The sequence below is a fragment of the Limulus polyphemus genome, unplaced genomic scaffold (assembly GCF_000517525.1).
Source record: "Limulus polyphemus unplaced genomic scaffold, Limulus_polyphemus-2.1.2 Scaffold1782, whole genome shotgun sequence".
NCBI classification, from domain to species: domain Eukaryota; kingdom Metazoa; phylum Arthropoda; class Merostomata; order Xiphosura; family Limulidae; genus Limulus; species Limulus polyphemus.
Genome location: NW_013667392.1, coordinates 53,746 through 75,465, shown reverse-complemented (window position 1 = coordinate 75,465; position 21,720 = coordinate 53,746). Strand labels below are relative to the sequence as shown.

The following is a 21,720-nucleotide window of genomic DNA, read 5'->3' as shown; positions in this document are numbered from 1 at the left end:
TATTCTAAGTCACGTAGTTGTATCACTACAGTTCCTTAGGTTACGTGGCTGTACCAGTACAACTACATGGGAATTATAACTGTATTAAAACATATTCTAAGTCACGTAGTTGTATCACTACAGTTCCTTAGGTTACGTGGTATTATAACTGTATTAAAACATATTTAAGTCACGTAGTTGTATCACTACAGTTCCTTAGGTTACGTGGCTGTACCACTACAGCTACATGGGTATTATAACTGTATTAAAACATATTTAAGTCACGTAGTTGTATCATTACAGTTCCTTGGGTAATGTAGCTATGACACTACATCTACTTGAGTAACGTATACATGTCACTACAGCTGTTTGAATAATGTATCTTTGTTAATACAGCTGATTTATTAATATGTCAATATCAATACAGATGGTTGAATGGTGTAATTATGTAATAACAGTTGTTTAGATGATGTAGTTATATAATGACAATCGTTTGAATGATGTAGTTATGTTATTACAACAGTTTGAATGATGTAGTTATGTAATTAAAGCTGTTTGAATGGTGTAGTTATGTAATTACAGCTGTTTGGATGATGTAGTTATGTAATCACAACTGTTTGAATGATATAGTTATGTAATTAAAGCTGTTTGGATGATGTAATTATGTAATTACTGCCGTTTGAATGATGTAGTTATGTTATTACAACAGTTTGAATGATGTAGTTATGTAATTACAGCTGTTTGAATGATGTAGTTATGTGATTACAGCTGTTTGAATGATGTAGTTATGTGATTACAACTGTTTGAATGATGTAGTTATGTAATTACAGCTGTTTGAATGATGTAGTTATGTGATTACAACTGTTTGAATGATGTAGTTATGTAATTAAAGCTGTTTGGATGATGTAGTTATGTAATTACTGCCGTTTGGATGATGTAGTTATGTAATTACAGCTGTTTGGATGATGTAGTTATGTAATTACAGCTGTAAGGATGATGTAGTTATGTAATTACAGCTGTTTGAATGATGTAGTTATGTTATTACAACAGTTTGAATGGTGTAGTTATGTAATTAAAGCTGTTTAAATGATGTAGTTATGTAATCACAACTGTTTGAATGGTGTAGTTATGTAATCACAACTGTTTGAATGATGTAGTTATGTGATTAGAACTGTTTGAATGATGTAGTTATGTAATCACAACTGTTTGAATGATGTAGTTATGTAATTACAGCTGTTTGAATGATGTAGTTATGTGATTACAACTGTTTGAATGATGTAGTTATGTAATCACAACTGTTTGAATGATGTAGTTATGTAATTACAGCTGTTTGAATGATGTAGTTATGTAATCACAACTGTTTGAATAATACAGTTATGTAATATACAACTGTTTGAATGATGTAGTTATGTAATCACAACTGTTTGAATAATACAGTTATGTAATATACAGCTGTTTGAATGATGTAGCTGTACCGCTACAATTTTTGGAATAACTACGTCACTAAATTTCTTGAATAATATAGTTACGTCATTGCAATTCTAGGCCGTTACTTCATCCAATGCATATTTGACATTGATATTTTAATGTGGACACAACAACAACAAAAATCGCTCTTAAAAAATAGTTTTCTCGAGCATTGTGTTTATTCTACAAAACGTTTCGGTTAGCTCAGAAATTACGGTCTAACCTTTGTTTTTTATATTATTTATTCAGTGGTATGACTTAACTTTCATTTGGAGTTTAAATAAGGTCTTGTAGTGTTATTATTAATTCATCATTTACTCTTCACTGTAAAATTTATGAATTTGTCCTTCAATTTTCCAGCATCCTCTCTCATCATACGGTCGAGCCGTGGTATAAAGAAATTAGCTTCAGGAAATCTGTCTCACACAATGTTTTCTTTATGACATTCGGGAGTTTAAGGTCAGGTTTTCCACTGTAGAAAGATTAAGACTTATGCTTCTCAAGCAAATGAAAATTTCGAATTTCCATTTTCAACAGACTCTCAAGTCAAACTTAAATTCCTCTTCCCACCTCTCTTTTTTTTCAGCCAGAATAGAACAGATAGAAAACTCCAACAGAGGGCGGTTCCTCTTGACCGTGACGGTGGTTCCACCAGGAGAAAGGTGTAATTATCGGCCACAAACCCTGATCAACTTATCGAATGAGCACTGTTTACTCCTTCATTTTGTGGTCAGGGGCTATAGGTTCTGACAGGAGCCTTAGGTCTTGCTGACATCGCTTTTTGTGTAAATGTGTGTGAAAATTACAGCCCACTCCTCCATAGCAGGGAATGCTGACAACATTTATGGGCTAAGGTCTATACACCTCTTTTTATAGTAAGGGCCTCCAAGAAGAATACTGTAATAAATGATAACATTTATCTACATATTTCTACTGAATCATATACAGGTCAGATAAAGGGATTGTTGAATGACATATAGTTCTGGTAAAGTGACTAATGAATCACATACAGTTCAGGTAAAGTGACTAATGAACCACATACAGTTTAGGTAAAGTAACCAATGAATCACATACAATTCAGGTAAAGTAACCAATGAATCACATACATTTCAGGTAAAGTGACTAATGAATCACATACAGTTCAGGTAAAGTGACTAATGAGCCACATACAGTTCAGGTAAAGTGACTAATGAATCACATACAGTTCAGGTAAAGTGACTAATGAACCACATACAGTTCAGGTAAAGTAACCAATGAATCACATACAATTCAGGTAAAGTAACCAATGAATCACATACATTTCAGGTAAAGTGACTAATGAACCACATACAGTTCATGTAAAGTGACCAATGAATCACATACAGTTCAGGTAAAGTGACTAATGAACCACATACAGTTCAGGTAAAGTGACTAATGAAACACATACAGTTTAGGTAAAGTGGCCAATGAATCCCATACAGTTCAGGTAAAATGACTAATGAACCACATACAGTTCAGGTAAAGTGACTAATGAACCACATACAGTTCAGGTAAAGTGACTAATGAACCACATACAGTTTAGGTAAAGTGACCAATGAATCCCATACAGTTCATGTAAAGTGACCAATGAATCACATACAGTTCAGGTAAAGTGACTAATGAACCACATACAGTTTAGGTAAAGTGACTAATGAACCACATACAGTTCAGGTAAAGTGACTAATGAATCACATACAGTTCAGGTAAAGTGACTAATGAACCACATACAGTTCAGGTAAAGTGACTAATGAACCACATACAGTTCAGGTAAAGTGACTAATGAACCACATATAGTAACTAACGAATATCAAGAGTTGTTTTATATTCTGTATATTCCGTACTACGAAGTGAAACTAATAACTTATATTCTAAATCACAGAGCAGTTTACAGCTGAGAAAGTGTGTTGAATGTCGGTAATCTGCTGATGACGAGGTAAAAATGAAAAAGGAACGAACCTCAATCTTTTGTTGTTCATTTCTATAGGAAGACTCGCGTATTGTGAGCATTGTAACTGAAGAACTGGTAATCAGTGTTATCAGTTGGTTAGCCCGCTTATTGTGAGCACTGTAACTCAAGAACTGGTAATCAGTGTTATCAGTTGGTGGACACGCCTATCCCCAGCACAGTAATTCAGGAACTGGTGATCAGTGTTATCAAATATCAACTTAAGTTGTACAATGATAACATACAATATGATATTTCTTATACCTAACAATCGAAATGTTTACAAAACAAACATCGAGAAAGTAGACTATTTTAACTGATTACATTTAATCAAATACACTAAGACTCTTCTCAAATACTCAGTACTGATAGCAGATTTTGTGTTTTATTGGACGAAAATTATCAAAATTACCGACCTCTGATTAATTTAAGGATTTCTTGGATTGTAAAACTCATTAGTTTATTCCCTTTGTAATTTTTACGACTTTGACAGAAATTTCAAGTTATTCCCTTGTTACTTCCGTGAAATCAAAGAAATAAATCCGCACCAGGTGCTGGTATCTTTACAGGTGGTATTGAATCTTGTTCGCATCCGTCATACTATGACATCACTATAACCCAGTAATTAATATCATAATTTATGACATTCCTAACAAAACCCATTGGCCAGGCTTGACCTAGTGGTTAGACAGAGCTATGAATCCGAAAATTCATAGTTCACATTTCGCTGTTTATAGCTTAATTAATGTGCTAGGTATTTTGGGGCACTGAGTGTGCTATAAGAGTGACGGTCATATCCCACGTTCTGGTCAGATAAGAATTGTCGGAGGGTGTTATTGCCTGATTACGTTCCTTTAGTCTCTCACAATAACACAAATATTTAAAAAAAGAAGTTTAATGGTGCACTATGTTTTTAAATGAGACTTTTCCCCAGTCTCAAAGAGCAATGAAACATTTACTCAGTAATTTACCATATACATATAAAACCCGTGAGATTGAGAACACGAAATATCTCAGTCTTAAAGGTTTTATATGTATACAGTAAATGTTTTATTGTATTTTAAAACGGGCGAAAAAGTCTCGTTTTCAAATATTTATTGTGTACCATCAAACGTTGGTTTTCTTTATACATCTGTGTTATTCAAAATTTACGTACGTGTCGTCTTAACCTTAAGGTTAGAATTTGAGGCAAGTAATTAATGATTAAGATCACCAGATGAGGTTAGTGATACACCATGACTTTCATAGTTTGCAATGAAAGGATTCGATTAGTTCTATTGTCTGTTAAGCAGTATCAAATGGGCGTGGTTTAGTGGACTTAAGTCAAGATGTGAAAATTCTGAAGCAACAAACAAGTTCGAAAGCCAGTTTTCCACGAATCATTTGAAGTGCAAGGAACTACCATGGTCAGACAGCACGATACACTTTAGTGCTTACAAGGATGTTCCAAGGAGTCCAAGAACAGTTTCCAATAGTGACAAAGAAGGAACTTTATGTTGTGTGAAACACCACGCTAGCTGGATATAGCACAGTAAACAACCACAACACTGGACAAATATTTTACCCCCATTCGCTTGTAAATAACCCAACATTTGAAAAGGTACTTGTTCTATGGAAACTTTCATGTTCTCTTACTTTGGCTCCCCCCCCCCCACCTTCTCGTTTTATATATGTTAATATATGATTTAAAAAACAAAACAGATAAATCGTCAAGTAGATTGGCAACTATACTAAACAACATTGTGTTTCATCTTGACTCACACGAGTTTTTCCATTAAGTTGTCTAACTTACTCATCTTATGTTTGGAAATAAACTCCTAATCGCCTTCCTTGGTGGCGCCATCTACAGGATCTGTATTAATATGTTATTTTCCATCTACTTGTTCGTTAGTGGCGCCATCTAGAGAGTTTGTAAGGAATCTTAAATCAGCACTCTACTTTATTGGTGGCACCATCTCGGGGTCTTGCATGAATCTTCTACTTTTTTTTTCCTAATGTACTTTTCTTCGACTAAAAGAATATATATATATATATCGAAACATTTCTAAAACTGATGAACTGATCTTTCTTCAAGCAGTCGGGCTAGTATAATGCAATTAATGTAATCACTGGCCATTTTACTGTGTGCTAATATCCAGTTATCATAAATAAGAAAATATCATATAAACCCAGAAAAATATGTGTGCATATCAAGTCCATCAGACATACACAAAAAGGAATAACAAATGACTCTGTTGAAACTTTTTTACCTTCCAGTGTTGTGATATTAGTAATTATACAGCTCAGTAAAACTTAATCTTTCATACAGTGCTGCACATTATGAGGTTTTGTTTTGAATTTCGCTCAAAGATATACGAGGACTACCTGCGCTAGCCGTCTGTAATTTAGCAGTGAAAGACTAGGAGGAAGGCAGCTAGTCATCACTACCCACCGCCAATTCTTGGGCTACTCTTTTATTAACGAATAGTGAAATTGACCGTCACGTTATAATGCCCACACGGCTGAAAGGGTGAGCATGTTTGGTGTAACGGGGATTCGAACCCGCAACCCTCAGATTGCGAGTCGAGCGCCCTAACCACCTGGCCATGCCGGGTCTAATACTTCTTAAAACACAACATTGACAGTGAAAATATTATCAGTATTTTTCAATTTCCCTTGAAACTGTGAATCAATAATTTTTACCTTCATTTTTTCTTTGGACGTGCATCACCCGGTGGGACTTCGGATTTACGAAGCTAAAATCAAGGGTTCGATTACCCTCGGTGGACACAGCAGCTGCCTCCAGTGGCACAGCGGTATGTCTGCGGACTTATACTGCTAGAAACCGGGTTTCGATACCCGTGGTGGGCAGAGCACAGATAGCCTTTTGTGTAGCTTTGTGCTTAATAACAAACAACATTAGAAGTGCATCTGGAAAAGGCCACGTAAAGTTGACCGTCTCGCGTTTCTTCCATTTGAATATTTATCAATTAATATTTCTTCATAACTTTACACTTTTTAAACATAGGTTTTCGACTTTCATAGTGGTATATAGTTTAACGCTATGTATGCGTAGAAATTATGTTTGTTTGTTTTTAAGTTAAGCAGAAATCTACACAATGGGCTATCTTTGCTCTGCCCACCACGGGTATCGAAACCCGGATTCTAGCGTTGTAAGTCCGCAGACATACCGCTGTGCCACTGGGGGGGGGGGGGCGTAGAAATGAAGAACTGCCAATTTGATTTACGTGCTATAATTAATGCTATTTGCATTAATATAATCAGTTGTTTTTAAGTATGCATTGAAAACTAATTTCAACAACGCAAATGAATTCTAAACTAACTTATTGATTATATTGTTGAACGTTTAACGAAAATTATAGGAAGAAGGAATCGTACACTGTAATTCAGAACGTAATAATAACAGGTCAGTTTTAGTGAAGAGAGACGGATGGATTTCGTGATTTAACTAAAACGAATGGAAGATGCACGTGTCTGGTAGTTTATTATATTAATTATAATAATAATCAGTTTTTGTCTGTTATAATAATGAACACGCACCATACTATCTAAATAAGCATGCGCGCACACGTCATTTCTGTAACAGAAACACGAACAAGCGTATTGTTACGACAGCGGAAGTCACGTGACTCTGGTAACACGTGATGAGAATCTCGAAGAATCCTGAATTGTCCTGGCAACTCCAGTCTGTTCCAGGCGCCCTCTTTTTTAGTATATAAGCCCGGCAAATAAAGCGAGACGAGAATTGCATAGATAGAGAGATTGAAGATAGAGATAATCGAGTCAAGCTAAAATAAACAAGAAGAGAGATTATTACTGACTATATTTTTTTTCTGTTTTAGTCGTGTGCTGCCCTCTGCTCCGAACTTTGGGACCGTGAGTACGTTATAAGAATGGCGGTTGTCATTGATGAATAGATGGTTTCCCTCTAGTCTAAGTAGGTTTATACAAAATTCAAGAAAGAAACGTTTTTGTGTATGTGTTTACTTTACAAGCTTGCAAAAACCAAGCGATTAATTTAACAAAACTTCAATATTATAATAATAATAACGTGATAAATATTTGTAACAACTAAATTTATACTATTTTTTTGTTTCTACTTTGAAATAAGGTTATTTGTTGTTAAGCGCAAGGCTAAAGAATTGGCTATCTGTGCTCTGCCTATCGCGGGTATCGAAACCGGATTTTTATCATTATAAGTCGTCAGACTTACTGTTGAGCCACCAGGGGCACTTTGAAAGAACCAAAGGTAATTATTACAAGCTTTTAAAATCAACAGTGTAGTTCGTGTTTTTTGGCATTAATGGGATTGTACTACATCCCAGTTTATAAATTATAGGCTATTGTGCACGTTATTTTGAAAGAAATTAAAAAAAGCTGAACTATAATAATTTAAAACAACAACAAAAGAAAACTGATGCCTCAGTCTAAGCATTCCTGTCGTTCATATTAATAAAGTATAGAGCCGGGCTGCGGATCGGAAGGTTCACGTGCAATGTCGTTAAGTACGCTCCACACTTTCCGCTTTGGGTACGTTATAAAAGTGACAGTCAATCCCATTAAACGGTTGTAAGGGGTGTAAAACGCTCCAATGGCGGCGGGTCCCGTGGTCTAACTGTCCTTTCTCTGGTCAGTAGCTCGGAATTAACGATGGATATATCCGAACCCCTAACGGTTTCTTACCTGACCGTTTAGCTTATGTGTGCATGATGTACCTTTCAGGTTAAAAATACCAAATTAGTGAAATAGTATTTTTTACACTACATACAGTATGAGCAATTGGTTTATATATAGTTTTTACACTACATACAGTATGAGCAAGTGGTTTATATATAGTTTTTACACTACATACAGTATGAGCAAGTGGTTTATATATAGTTTTTACACTACATACAGTATGAGCAATTGGTTTATATATAGTTTTTACACTACATACAGTATGAGCAATTGGTTTATATATAGTTTTTATACTACATACAGTATGAGCAAGTGGTTTTTATATAGTTTTTACACTACATACAGTATGAGCAAGTGGTTAGTTTACCTCAAACTCTGAAATGATATTCGTTTTGTAAAAAAGGCTACGTTAATATATCAATTTAAAATAAATATTAGTCTTTTCTGGTTTATACAAAACTGTGCCCACTGGTATTTTTAACCTGAATGATATCCAATACAAAGGTTAAACAGTCAGGTCATAGCCTTCTATAATCTACAAATGCTGACAAGATGGAGGGGTATCCATTCAACAACAATTTCCGCCCATGCAGCTACTCTAAAACCGAATAGTAGGATTAACTATCAAAGTTATAATGACCCCCCCCCCCTCACAACAACTGAAAGGGTGGAGTGTATTATTCGGCATATAGTTGGACATTTAGGTAAGCAGCCCACGACTCTTAACTATTTGGTCACGCACCGCTCACATAGAATATGATTGTGCATCATGAATGTCTACAATTCCGAACATCTTTTAGAAATATTAAAACGTTTCACTGTTTTAATAGACTGAATAAGGGGGAAAATCATTTCCTCAAGTAATTTAAAATTTACGATTTAAACTGTTCTCACGCTAGAGCAGTAAGAGAAGTGAGCCGGACGCTACTTGTGTAAAAAAAACAAACTTCGACGTGTTTTTGCTTGAAGACAATTTTTATTTCCTTACAACTACATGTCAAAAATACCATATTTAGCATCAGAAGAAATATATTTCTACATAAATCATTAAACACTTGTGCTTCTGAAACCAGATAATTAAAGAGATCATGTTTAAAAGAAATCAAAACTATTCTACATAAATAATAATAACAACAAAATGAAATAAGTATAAAAACCGCCGTACATTTCTCGGCTATGTCAGACTAACAAAACAAAGATTTGATATATATATATATATATATATGCACATGCAATACTTGGACAGTTATGTACATTATTTATCTTCATACATCCCAGAGACCACTGATAAAATCTATTTATTCATGGTTAAGCATAGTATTCGAAATCACTTTAAATCACAAACCCCAGATTACAAACGTTTTGGCTGAAGAATACACACGTAAAAGCAGTACTTGGGAGGTTTTAAAACACGGTATTTTTAATTCTTGCATTAAGTTCGTATTAAAAAAAAAAATTGCACCATTACCTTGAGTTCTAAAAGTAATTATCTGAGGAATCATTAAGATGGACCGAGGTACCTAAAGACGTCAACACAAATTATAGTCGAATCATTGCTCTGGATATTCGATTATAAGTTAATGCATAGCCTCTTATAAGGCTGAAAAAATAATAATAATTAACGCGAGGCGATCTCGGGTTTGTTACTATTATTTTTCATATGTACAATCGATAACACCTCCATTCACAAATAGTTTAGAAGCCCCCTAGTGTTGACCTCAGGCATAACCCCAAGCTGTCGCATCTCCCACATAAGATGAAATTTTCTTACGAAAATTCTCACACACTCGTATACATAGACATTGCCCGTTTTCGGAAGACAGGCAGTGTCTAATCTGCTGTCGAGAAGTAAAACAATGTATTTTTACAACAAAAAACATTATTACAACAATATCTTGGCAGATGTTTGTGAGCTTTGTGTCACGTGATACAAATGTGACATCTCCTAGAAACAGAGAAACTATAATACATACAAAAATTATGAGTTATTTAACAGAATACGATTTTATACATGACTACGAAGAAAAAGGCTTAGTGAAATATCTTACAAACCTAACTAATTTGACGAATTAGTCTTATTGGAATGTCTTGGATACGGGTACTGTTATGAGTTGAAGACAAGATATCAAAGTTAAGCAGACAGGTGTATATATATATATATATATATATGTGTGTGTGTGTGTGTGTGTGTGTGTGTGTGTGCGCGCGTATTACAAAAACTTGAACTAGTTAGTTCTAATGGCAACGTCCGTTTAGCATACGAGAACGATTTTTTTCACACGCAAAATTGCCGGGTATTTGAATAAACCATACTGTTCACAAGATCACCACTTGTAAACTTTCCGTCTATATACTCAGTAACCAGCAACGTTAATTTAAATTTCTTATATTTAACTTACTAATTACTTGTATGTGAAAGTACAAGATGAATATTCTATTTACAAAAAAAAAGGAGGATGGAAGAGCGGAGTATCTAGTATGAGAAAGCCATCTTAACGAAAACTGTGCTAACATTACAGGTTCAAGAGCTTAGAGCCCAGCTTTACACTTGGGTTTGAAGAGTTACAAATAAGGAAATACGTTATTTGATCAGATGTGACGTGGATGAGTGTTTTGAAAGAGAATATCGGTTCAGTTTAGGGTACGATAATACAAAGTCCTGCTTGTGCAACAAGCAAATTCTAGCAAACAAAAACAAACAGGAAAAAGCAGACAGCTTACTGTGTAAGAATAAGGTACGTATGCAGGTACACACACACACACAAATATACATGAAGCTACAGCTAGTTTAAGTTTCTTGTATTAACAATGGATGTGTGATAATCTGGGAATAAATAGCTTTCTGTACCCCAAGGGCACAATTTACAAGCTATTTTAATATCACAGTTCGAAAGACAAAAGTAGGTTACATCTTTCCACAACAACAGGAATGACGAAGGAGTACGTCCCACAACAACAGGAAGATCTGTTTGTCTTTTACAGTTAAAAGGGTTGGTGAACACTCCTAAGACTAATGTCACCGAGAAAAACATCCGTAACTGAACTGACCTTCTGAGACATTAAGTTTCTTGTTAAAACAATATTTCTAACTATGACGATGCGTTTGAGATCAATGACACGAGTATTCAGCATGATATCTAAGCCTAATGTCAAATTCATGTCAGGAAATACTACACCTTTAGCTTTATCATGGTGATTCGACATGCTTTAAAGTACCAGTACTTAATCTTCTGTTTCCTTTAATATCTTAAAGCTGTACATGTCTTTATTAGTGTTTTCCGCTTACTTACTGGGGTAAGAAAGTTCACCTGGGAAACTCTTGGATGCAAGAGGTAACACAACAAAATTAACATGTTCAATTGGCTATTTAAATAGATGACAATACGTAGCTTGTATTTTTTAATTAAGTTATATAAACATATGCTCACAACGTGCAGAAAGCTGTGTTTGGAAGCTATTTTTTCTCTTGAATCATACATACTAGGCCTCTCATACATTTACAACAATGTCCAGAAAAAAGCTATCAGCAAGATGTGTGCAAAAACCAGCATCATCGAGGCCATAACGCAATAATTATATTACACGTACAAAAACATAACTTGCCATGATTTTCAACAAAATCACAACCCAGTCGTTTTAAGAAGTTTGAATTACAAATCGATCTGGCAGTTACATAAAATAACTTGTAATCTGCAGTTGGCTCTCTTTTAGGTTGTTTTTGTAGTTACTTCAGGCCATGCTAATTTCACGTTGAGCTCAAAGTGCTGAGTATGGCCCAAATTCCTAGGTTTGTGCTTTGTTCTCATACTGTAGGTACAAAAACAAGTCACAAACTTGGGGTTTATCAAGGTTAATAAGATGAATTAGTTTCCCACAAAATGCTTTAGATGGAGCCAAGTACAAGGTAGTTGAAATAATAAGTGGCTTTACATGTTACAATATTTAGATCTCCTAGTTGCAATTCTCTGTCAGAAAGGAAATCAAGCATATTAGCCTGTTTTAGAGATGCATATAAGGTAATAGTTAACAGAAGAAAATGATGACAAAGAATCCTCACAATAACACAAGATTGAGCAAAGTATCAAGAACACAACAATCATTTTACATCACCACTAAATTCTAACACTTTCAGGACTTCTCAACTTTTTCTGTTGCTTTGCAAAAATACTTTGTTTAATAAAACACATTCCTCTTTAATTTGCAACTACTATATAAACATTAAATATTGATATACTGTTTTACCTTTTATGTAATAACAAACCTGATAGGATGTAATGGCATTACGTTGAAACCTGTGTGTGTGCCTGTGTCAAGTTATGGGAGTTCAACCCTTGTAGATACGTTTTAGTCAGTAGTTGACTGTAATGAACATCGTACCGATCAAATCATGATGGTGTAGTTTCACACTACCTATTCTGTAATCAATTTAATTTACTGAACAACTTTTTGTGATAGATGTACACTTCTTACCTGACAGCCAGTCTAACCACTCATTCTTCTTAAAATAATTGGATAGCAAAACAAATATATTCATGTAGATACATCATAAAAAATAGGCAATAAATCCTCTGCAATATCTCCTTGTTTTCACCAAAGATAAGCTTTTAAAAAAGTGAGAAAAACTATGATCAAAACACACAGGAGGTTTACACTATATCAAAACTACTTACATAGTAAACTTTCATTTCTACGGCTAGGAACGCCAATATAATAACAAACACATAATTCTAAAATTTTCTCGATTTTACTCTAAATTTCATTCACACTTCAGTATTAATCAATGTTTTAACTAGTACAAAATATACACTCATACAACTGTAACTGTCTTTCTACTGTACCAATGACAGTAAGATAGCTTTAACTCAACAAGAACAAACCTCCATTTTTACCACATTAACAGCTCAGATGTTACATGTAGCACAAACCTGAATACTCAGACAGACATACACAAAAACCAACATATACAACTAACTAATCTACCCTGTAAGAAAACTTAATGGAATGCACTCTTATTCTTCCTTTTTCTTACCTCTCTAATTAAAGCATGTTAAAAAATCAGTTTTAATGCTGGAGTAAAATATCATGTTGGAGGCAACCAATAATTAAATAAAACTGGTATTTAACTATTAAAACTTTAAACTGAGATCTTAGCAAGGTCTCCAAGAATTCTTGATATTCAGTGTTGCTTCAGAAGAAATTACTCCCATATATTTCTCAAGGAGTAAAATTAAAGAAGGTAGGAGTTACGGTAAGTGTAAAACATGAAAAAAGAAGCCACTACTCAGAAGTTTTCTCATCAAACATCGAAATACATTATAATCTATTAACTTGTACAACTGTGCATCTCTATCTTGTCCAAGTCAAAAACTACAGAAATGAGTTTTACTTAAGATTACAACAGAGTAATTTTTGAACAACTCTTGTGCAAGTCTAATGTTAATGTTAAATGCTAAAGCAAGTGAAGAAGCAAAAAATGTATAAAATGAAACGTGTTAAAGCATCACATTAGATACTCATTTATTTTATTTCACTCTTTTGGTCAGTCCATTATGATTTTAAATCAGTACATGTAGAAACACAGAGTGATGTAAAATTCATGCATCACCAATATTTTTCAAAATCCTTCATTACAGCTGTTTGAAATATGCACTGTTGATGTTGCACCACAAATGTCACCAAAAAATCACTTCCACACATTTTTACAAGTTTAGTGAAATCCCAGTCAATTAAAATATACAGTAAACTATAACCAATTAAAATAGACTTAAGAAATTCATGGTATGAACAACCTTTGTATCACTTGTCGTTTAATGGCCTAGTTTTATGTCTATTTGAGATAATGTTTTGTTGAAAACACATCAAAGTTACATAAATGCTAGTGCTATTCATACTCTTGTGTAAAATTTTTTTCAAAATTAATAATTATTTTATAAATCTCATTAGTTTTATCTAAAATTGTTTTAAGAAATGATCAAATAAAAAGCCAAATGTCACCTGAATCTAAAAACAATAATTTACAGAAAAATACTTGAGTGTATATCATGAATTAAACGTTAAAATTGTTCACATGAATACTAGATGCACAGCACACAGAAAATAGCTTCAATCAGTTCTCATTAAATTGTCCAGGAAATTTCTCTCAATTTATAGAAAAATTTAAATAAAACTACTTATAATCTTAATACACATACAGTGTACTGATAAATGGAATGTAAATATTTATAGTAACACTCCATGTTAAACATTCCAAATTTAAATAAAACTACTTATAATCTTAATACACATACAGTGTACTGATAAATGGAATGTAAATATTTATAGTAACACTCCATGTTAAACATTCCAAATTAGTGTCTTCTCTAAGTAACTAATCATATATACTTATGGTTACTGAACACATTTTTTATGAAGTATCATATTCATGTTGTTAAAACACTGTTTAAAGGTGAAAAATATGCTGTTAATACTTGAAGCATTAGTGCTTGGTGTTTCAATTTAGATCTAACGTACCACATGTTGAAGGTTAACATCAGACCTTATGAGGCACCACTAGAGTTATGGCCAACAACATCACCTACTGGAAAACATAATGACATCTACTCATTCTTTGTTATTGTTTAATTCTAAATGGTTTACATTATAAAGAGAATGTCTGTTTTGGTGTTTAGTTTTAGCTATTTTCCAGTTTTAAAGAGATTGCCTGAAGTGATTTTTTTCAGGACTTTCATTTTTATATATATACGAGATTTTGTTTTTCTCAAAATATTTTTCTGCACAAGTTCTACTTTAATTTGTATTATATGCCTTATTATATCTATAAGAATTACTTTCATGTTATTTAACCTTTGCTACCCCACAGTAGTTGGGGTGCGTTTAAAAAATTCAGAACGAATCAATACTGGATACAAGTCAGGAAGGAGGGACATTCCATAACTAACTGCACTGACAAAGGGGGTGAAGTTATGTGTACTGAGTAAACATTTCCAGTATTTATTTAATATACACCAGTTTAATTTTTTTTTTGTAACATGGGTTAAAACAGAAAATCAGAAACCCCGATTATTATATTTAAACTGAATTGAATCCTTTAAACTACACCTTTGTAACCAACTTTGACCTACATTCATATAGTTTCTTAACTAATGTTGCATTTGAGGATGTCTACCTTAAAGTTTCATTTATTTTGATATTCACAACATTACTGAACTCATTTTTATTCAGAAGTTAACGATAACAATGTCAAAGATAATATGAATAACATTTGATGATCCTGTTTCGAGATATAAAATTTAAAAAACTTGACTGATGGTTTTCCCAATCCTTAATCAAGTTTGGCAGTGGCTTCCAGTATCTGCTGTATAAAGCACTACAATAAAGAGATGGTTTCAAAGATTTAAAATTACATGATTTCACTAAAAAGCTTATTTATTTTTTTGTAAAATCAAACTATCATATTGTTTGAAGTTATGCACAAAGCTACACAATGGACTATCTGTGCTCTGCCCAACATGGGTATCGAAACCCAGTTTCTAGCGTTGCAAGTCCGAAGACATACTGCTGTGCCACTGGAGAGCCAAACTATCATACTGGAAATAATGAATTAGAACAAAAAAATAAATCATTTCCTTCACTGTCCTAAGAAGAATGTTGTCAGTGAGTCTGAATATTCAATTATTTGCAAGAAAATGTTGTATCAAAATACAGGTAAACATATATACACATTTTCATGTAGAATCTTAACTCCGACCAGATGGCACTCAGCATGCTTGTAAAAGAGACATCATTGTTCCAGGTTTAACTCATTGTACAGCATTTTAATTTGTTTCAATAAAAAATATTGAGCATTTGTAGTTTTTGGTTGAGGGGAAAAAAAAATACAATAACTTTGAATTCATATTTTTTCTGTACCCCACCCCCACTCCAACAACAAAAAAAAAAGAGCTACTTTGAGAGAACCATAGATAAGATAAAAGTTGACCTGTATTTGCATCTCAACTTCACAAACCTTAAGAGGCTAAGAATAAAAGCACCTTGGTTTTCTAAACCTTATTATTAATAACATCACAAATGTTTTCAAGTAGATTTTATGAACCATTAAAAATAATAATAATATTCCATAAGATGCTAACCAGATTTGTGTCTTGCAGGAGCACCATTTCAGATTTCATTATGGGGGAAGGGTTACTTTGATTAGAGATGAACCCCTGGACAGACTTGGGTTTTTTTAAAGGTAAAAATGTACAAATAAGTCTGTTTTAGGAGCATTTTTTCTGATTATGTTCCATGTTATTTAATAACTATTCAAATAGCACAAACATTATATACATATATGTTCACACACAGTATTGTTTGTGCCCAAAATAAGTGATATCCCTGGTGTTTTGTATAAATATCAGTAATTTTATCCACATATTTCATAAGATGACACGTTTGTATAGAAACATAAAAATAATTGATTTCTTTCACTGAGTTTCATAGCTACCTGTTGAACATTTTCTTGAACTACCTACCATGGATATTACCAGAGATCAAAGTTCTGATAATCTTTGATGGCATATTATAAAATAAAAGCACATTGAAGTGAAATACATTTTTATCCAGGATTTGTTGAAAGAGAGCTACGTCTATACACTGTGATCAAGAACTTGTTACTCGGAGTAAGTTTTGGTTAATTTTTTGTTGGATGAAATACTTTCAAAGATAATTATTATACTTCACTTAACTGCACTCAGTTACTTTGAAAGTTAACTTAAAAAACTGAATGATTTGTGGGAATTCTCACATTGGAATAAGTAAAAAAAAAGACAATATGTACTAATCAAGTGAAGACAGCAACTAACTTTTAAGAAAGGCTATTCCAGCCAATGAAGATGCTTTAATGTATACCTATAAAAATTTCCAGAAAATTACACATTTCTCAAAGATTGTTTTTTGTGACTGACTTTTACTTTTCAAAAGAAGGTATACAAATGAACACAGTTAAAATGGTACTTGAGAAAAGTCATAAGGTTGTTTTTATGTTAACGAGCACTGAGAAAACTGATGATGAGCTCGTAAAAGAAATTATGACTGGTATTCTTCATCGGGAAACACTTCCAGCAACAGAACCAATACGGTTTAACTGGTTTATAAAATTCTACATCTCATGACAGTAGTTTCTACCAGCATTAGAAAAAGACTTGCAAGGAAACACCAACCAGCAAATTATAAGTGATTTGACATGTAAGTAACAGAACCAAGTAAATTGGTAAGAGAAATGGAATTAAAATATATAAATTTAAAATAAAAATTTTGTATAGTCATTAAAGAGGATGAAGTTCAAAGTTTTAATTTTTTGATTCCTAAATAATACTAGAATAATCAAAAAATATGTTCATCATAGAATATCGCAAATAAAGATATGGCTCTCTCAGACTACAATCCTTACTCTAACAGAAAAGTATCGTAGTAGTAATAACAAAAAATCACAGTATATTCATTTTTCAGAAAGAACTTTTTCTTTAACATTACATTTAGTAAAAGGAATCTAAGACCTAATCACTTTAGACAATTAAAAACATCAGTTCAGAACAGAACACTGGTTTTTTTAACAATATCCCACCATATTACAAACAATTTTTTTAATAAATTGTATCATTTACTCTGTGACTTACTCAAATTCAAAACATATACATCAAAAATGTCACCAAGAAAAACTCTCACTGCTTTAAAATCAAAACAAAAACAGCTTCCGCTTCAACCACTCAGAGGATCTATCACATAATACTCAAATATACAGAAATACTTAACATGCATACACTTTCAGTTCATTACCTACCACACCTGGAAGCTTAGTAAACTCATGCTGGATCTAAATTTTTTACAGTAAAAATTATACAGATGCTTTGAATTATATGAGAGATGGCCAGTTGGCAGACACCTGTATGAATGTTTTGATGTTGTCTTTTAACTCCAACATACATTTATTGTTTTGTTTTTAAACTTTACGAGGAAATTGTGCGAGAAAATCTACTTCAGAACAGGGAAAGACTGTTAGAGGATGTTTTTAAGTATAAATCACCAGTTTTAAAGCCTCTTCACATTTGAACATCCTACTTCAAGACTGAAGACATTATTATGAAGTTAACAAATTATCATAATTCTCACTGATTAACAATTTTAAAGATCCTGAACAACATGAAACAACAATATTAATACTGTACATCAATGTGAACAACTACTTATACTATCAGTACCAGGAAGGAAGGAGTTGATATTCTCACACATCAATTTCTAAACTATTTCACCTGCAGATGTTATGAATCTTTTCTTCTATTTCATTGTCAGTGGTGGATCTGGGAATGCTACAATATTGGAAAAAAAATTCCATGAAAAGAATATTAAAAAGTCAAATCAGTAAATTTTTGTACATGAACAAATTTATAGAGTCTACAAATTTAACTTTTATTTTCAAAGACAGGGAAACTTCCTGTTAATTAAATAATCCTGTTACTTACAGACTCCATAAAGTAGCTAGTTTTTTTTACAACCGAACAAGTTGTAACTAGTATTAGTCAAAATAAAGTTTTGGTTGGGTATCAGCCACACATGGAACCATCTTACTGGTTTGTTTTCAATTATACACTGTTGATATTTTCCAACTTTACATCTAGGTGACAACGCGAACACTTACCTATTCCTTCCATAAGCCGTGTAGGTGAAAGAGGAACTGAGCTACGTAGGTCCAAACAATCGAGACGTTTACAGAGCTTTAGGTTCAACGCTGGAGGCTTGTACGCAGATGGTGAAGTTGAAGACACTACAGGAGAACTGAGTCTGCGATGTAGCATCCGTAGGTAGCGTACGTCATTAGTCGAATCAGGAGGGGAAATGTTTGGATTCTTTGCTTCTTTACCCATAAATCCGAGCATTATAAGATCATTTCTCTCACCATTAGAGCCTTTTAGAACAGACTGACTACATTCTTGGAAAATGTTAACAGTTCTTTTACTTTCTGTAACTTCTGGTTGACATGGAAGCATAACTGTCTCTTTTTCTCTGGCAGGAACCCTTTCATCTTCTGGAACCTTGTTAGAAGATGGTGAACAACCACTAGCTTCCCTTGTTTTGACAGTCTCTAGTAATATAGTATTTTTTGAAACTGAAGCATTGTCAGAAGCACTTTCTACCGATGAAGATTCACATACTTCAATCAAATGTGTAGTAGAACCTTGACAACACTGTCCTGATACACATCCGGAAGCACCTGTTGCACACTGTGAAATATCCACACTTCCAGAGTCTTGAGGAACTGATAGTGTAGAAGGCATTTCACTTACAGTAACTTGATCTAACACTGAACAATTCTGAGCAATACTTTTTTGAAGTGGAAAAGCAGTAGGCTTGGTTTGTTTTGGAGTATTATAATCATTCTCTATAACTTCTGCCACGGAAATTGGCAAGGACAAGGAAAGACCATTAATTGAGTGTAAGTCTTCTAATTTTGAGATGTTAAGATCTGTGATAACTGTCTGCCCTGCCAGGGGAGATATTTCAGCAGGTGCTGAAGAACTTAATTCTTTCACTGATGTTTTTTCCCCTTCTTTCTCAAGAAACACTTGACTGACCCGAAATCTACTTTTATTAAAAACAGGAATGGGAGAGCTTTGCAAAAGTCTCATTGTTAATAAACTTGACTTATGACTAGCAGAGTACTTTTTGCTATTATTTTCCTGAGTCTCATGTTCACCCACATCACTCTGCTGCACTGTAATTGCAGAAGGTTGCTGAGCAATGCCATTACAGGTAGCACTTGCTGGATCCGGTAAGGAGGTCTGGTGGGAGGTCTTCACTGGCAGATTTTCTGGTAGTTCTGGTTTGGACTTGATGGCATTCCATGCATGAAGTTCCTTCTGCTCTTTGTTTCTTTTGCAGTACCCAGTAATCTCCTGCAGATGCTTGCAGTGGTCAATTGTAGCATCATAGCTTTGCTGTAAAAAGATACTGATAGCTCTTGTAGATGCCTGCTAACAGAAAAATATATCTCCTACAATACGTAGATAAGATTAAAAATTATCTAGGAATGAGTTAGCTGTATCCATCATAATGAAAATTATCTATCTGATAACCAAACAATGGGTTTAAAATATGCTATATCCCTCATTTTTTGTCCATGTCCTTTCTAGAAGCTATATGTACATTTCAAGACCAACAGTTCTTTGAAAAAACTTATCTTCAGTTAGAAGACATTGATCAAAATGTTAAGGCAATAGTGGTACAGTTTTTAAAAGTTAGCAATAAAAATGCACAAGTACAACAAAGCATAAAACTATTACCATTGAATCTGCAGTTTAAAAGAAAATAATTGTTACCATATATCTTAAGGTTGAAAATATTCTGAAAGTAAAAAAAAAAAACTCATTGCAAAAAATTTAATTATGGTTTATAAGGTATATGAATAAAGACATACAATTTAAGGTCACTTGTTACCATTTTAATTTATTTAAAATTTAAACGAAACATATTCCAAAAAACAGTCACCGGAGCACGAAAGTCTTGGTTGTCCCTCTCCTTGCCACAGCAGGATCAATAAATCAATAAAAAGTCTACTGAATTAAACAAATAAAGAGATTAACTTACATGGTTCTGCTGAGTGACTTGGTCTAGGTCTAGACGAGTAAGGCTCCAGTTGTGTTTTAAAGACAATGAGAGAGCCATGAGGCCACCTACTTGAATCTTGTTGTCACGGAGATCAACTCTCGTTATATGTTTATTTTCAGCTATGTATTCTGCTATGGCTACAGCACCTACAGAATATTTATTAAATTGTAAACAAACAAATTAAAAAATGGGAAATAAATTAATGCTAGTAATAAAATCACAGAAACAGCTCTTCTAATGTGGTTAGAGACAAGCAAGTTAAACTATCTGGTTTCACATGTATCTATTTTTTGTAACAAATATTTTCTGTTTCTTGAAAGAAAAGTCAAATCTAAAATGTTCGAGCTTATTGTAAAAATGTTTTGATATAGTACTGAAATAAAAGCTTCTTTCACCCTTTCAAGCAAGGAAGAATAACAGATCAATCCACTCTTACTATAATCAAAACTTTACAACGAAAAGCTCAGTCTTGAAATAAAAGCCTGTTTCATACTGTCAAGCAACAAAGGACAATCAATTATTCCACACTAATTATAATCAAAAGACTATAAAGAAAAACTATTTAAATTAATTATACCTTAGTCATATTAGTTTAAAATTTATTAGAAGAAAAATCTGTGCTCTTCTTAGCCCATTCATATTTTCTGTCCCCTAAATAATTAATCTTATCCAAAGGTAAATATAATCTAAATTTAGCAGCTGGCCAAACAACAGTTCCCAAAATCAACGAATCTATAAATCCATAACCCAAATAAGCACACAACAATTAAAACTCCATTCAATATCCAAGTTTGACAATAAGCAAAGAATCTATAAATCTGTTACCCAAATAAGCACACAGCAATTAAAACTCCATTCAATATCCAAGTTTGACAATAAGCAAAGAATCTATAAATCTGTTACCCAAATAAGCACACAGCAATTAAAACTCCATTCAATATCCAAGTTTGACAATAAGCAAAGAATCTATAAATCTGTTGCCCAAATAAGCACAC

General features: G+C 33.4%; 1 protein-coding gene across 1 annotated transcript in view; it reads right to left on the bottom strand.

Annotated features, from left to right (window-relative positions):
- Positions 1-14,558: 14,558 nt before the first annotated feature.
- Positions 14,559-21,720, bottom strand: part of LOC106464919 (protein phosphatase 1 regulatory subunit 37-like) — a gene marked incomplete at its 5' end in the record, with an annotated part of 45,369 nt that continues 38,207 nt past the window's right edge. Inside the window, 3 exons of the mRNA XM_022392728.1 lie at positions 14,559-18,429; positions 18,759-20,091; positions 20,705-20,871. Coding sequence (XP_022248436.1) covers positions 18,398-18,429; positions 18,759-20,091; positions 20,705-20,871 — 1,532 coding nt within the window. The remainder of the gene's footprint in view (positions 18,430-18,758; positions 20,092-20,704; positions 20,872-21,720) is intronic.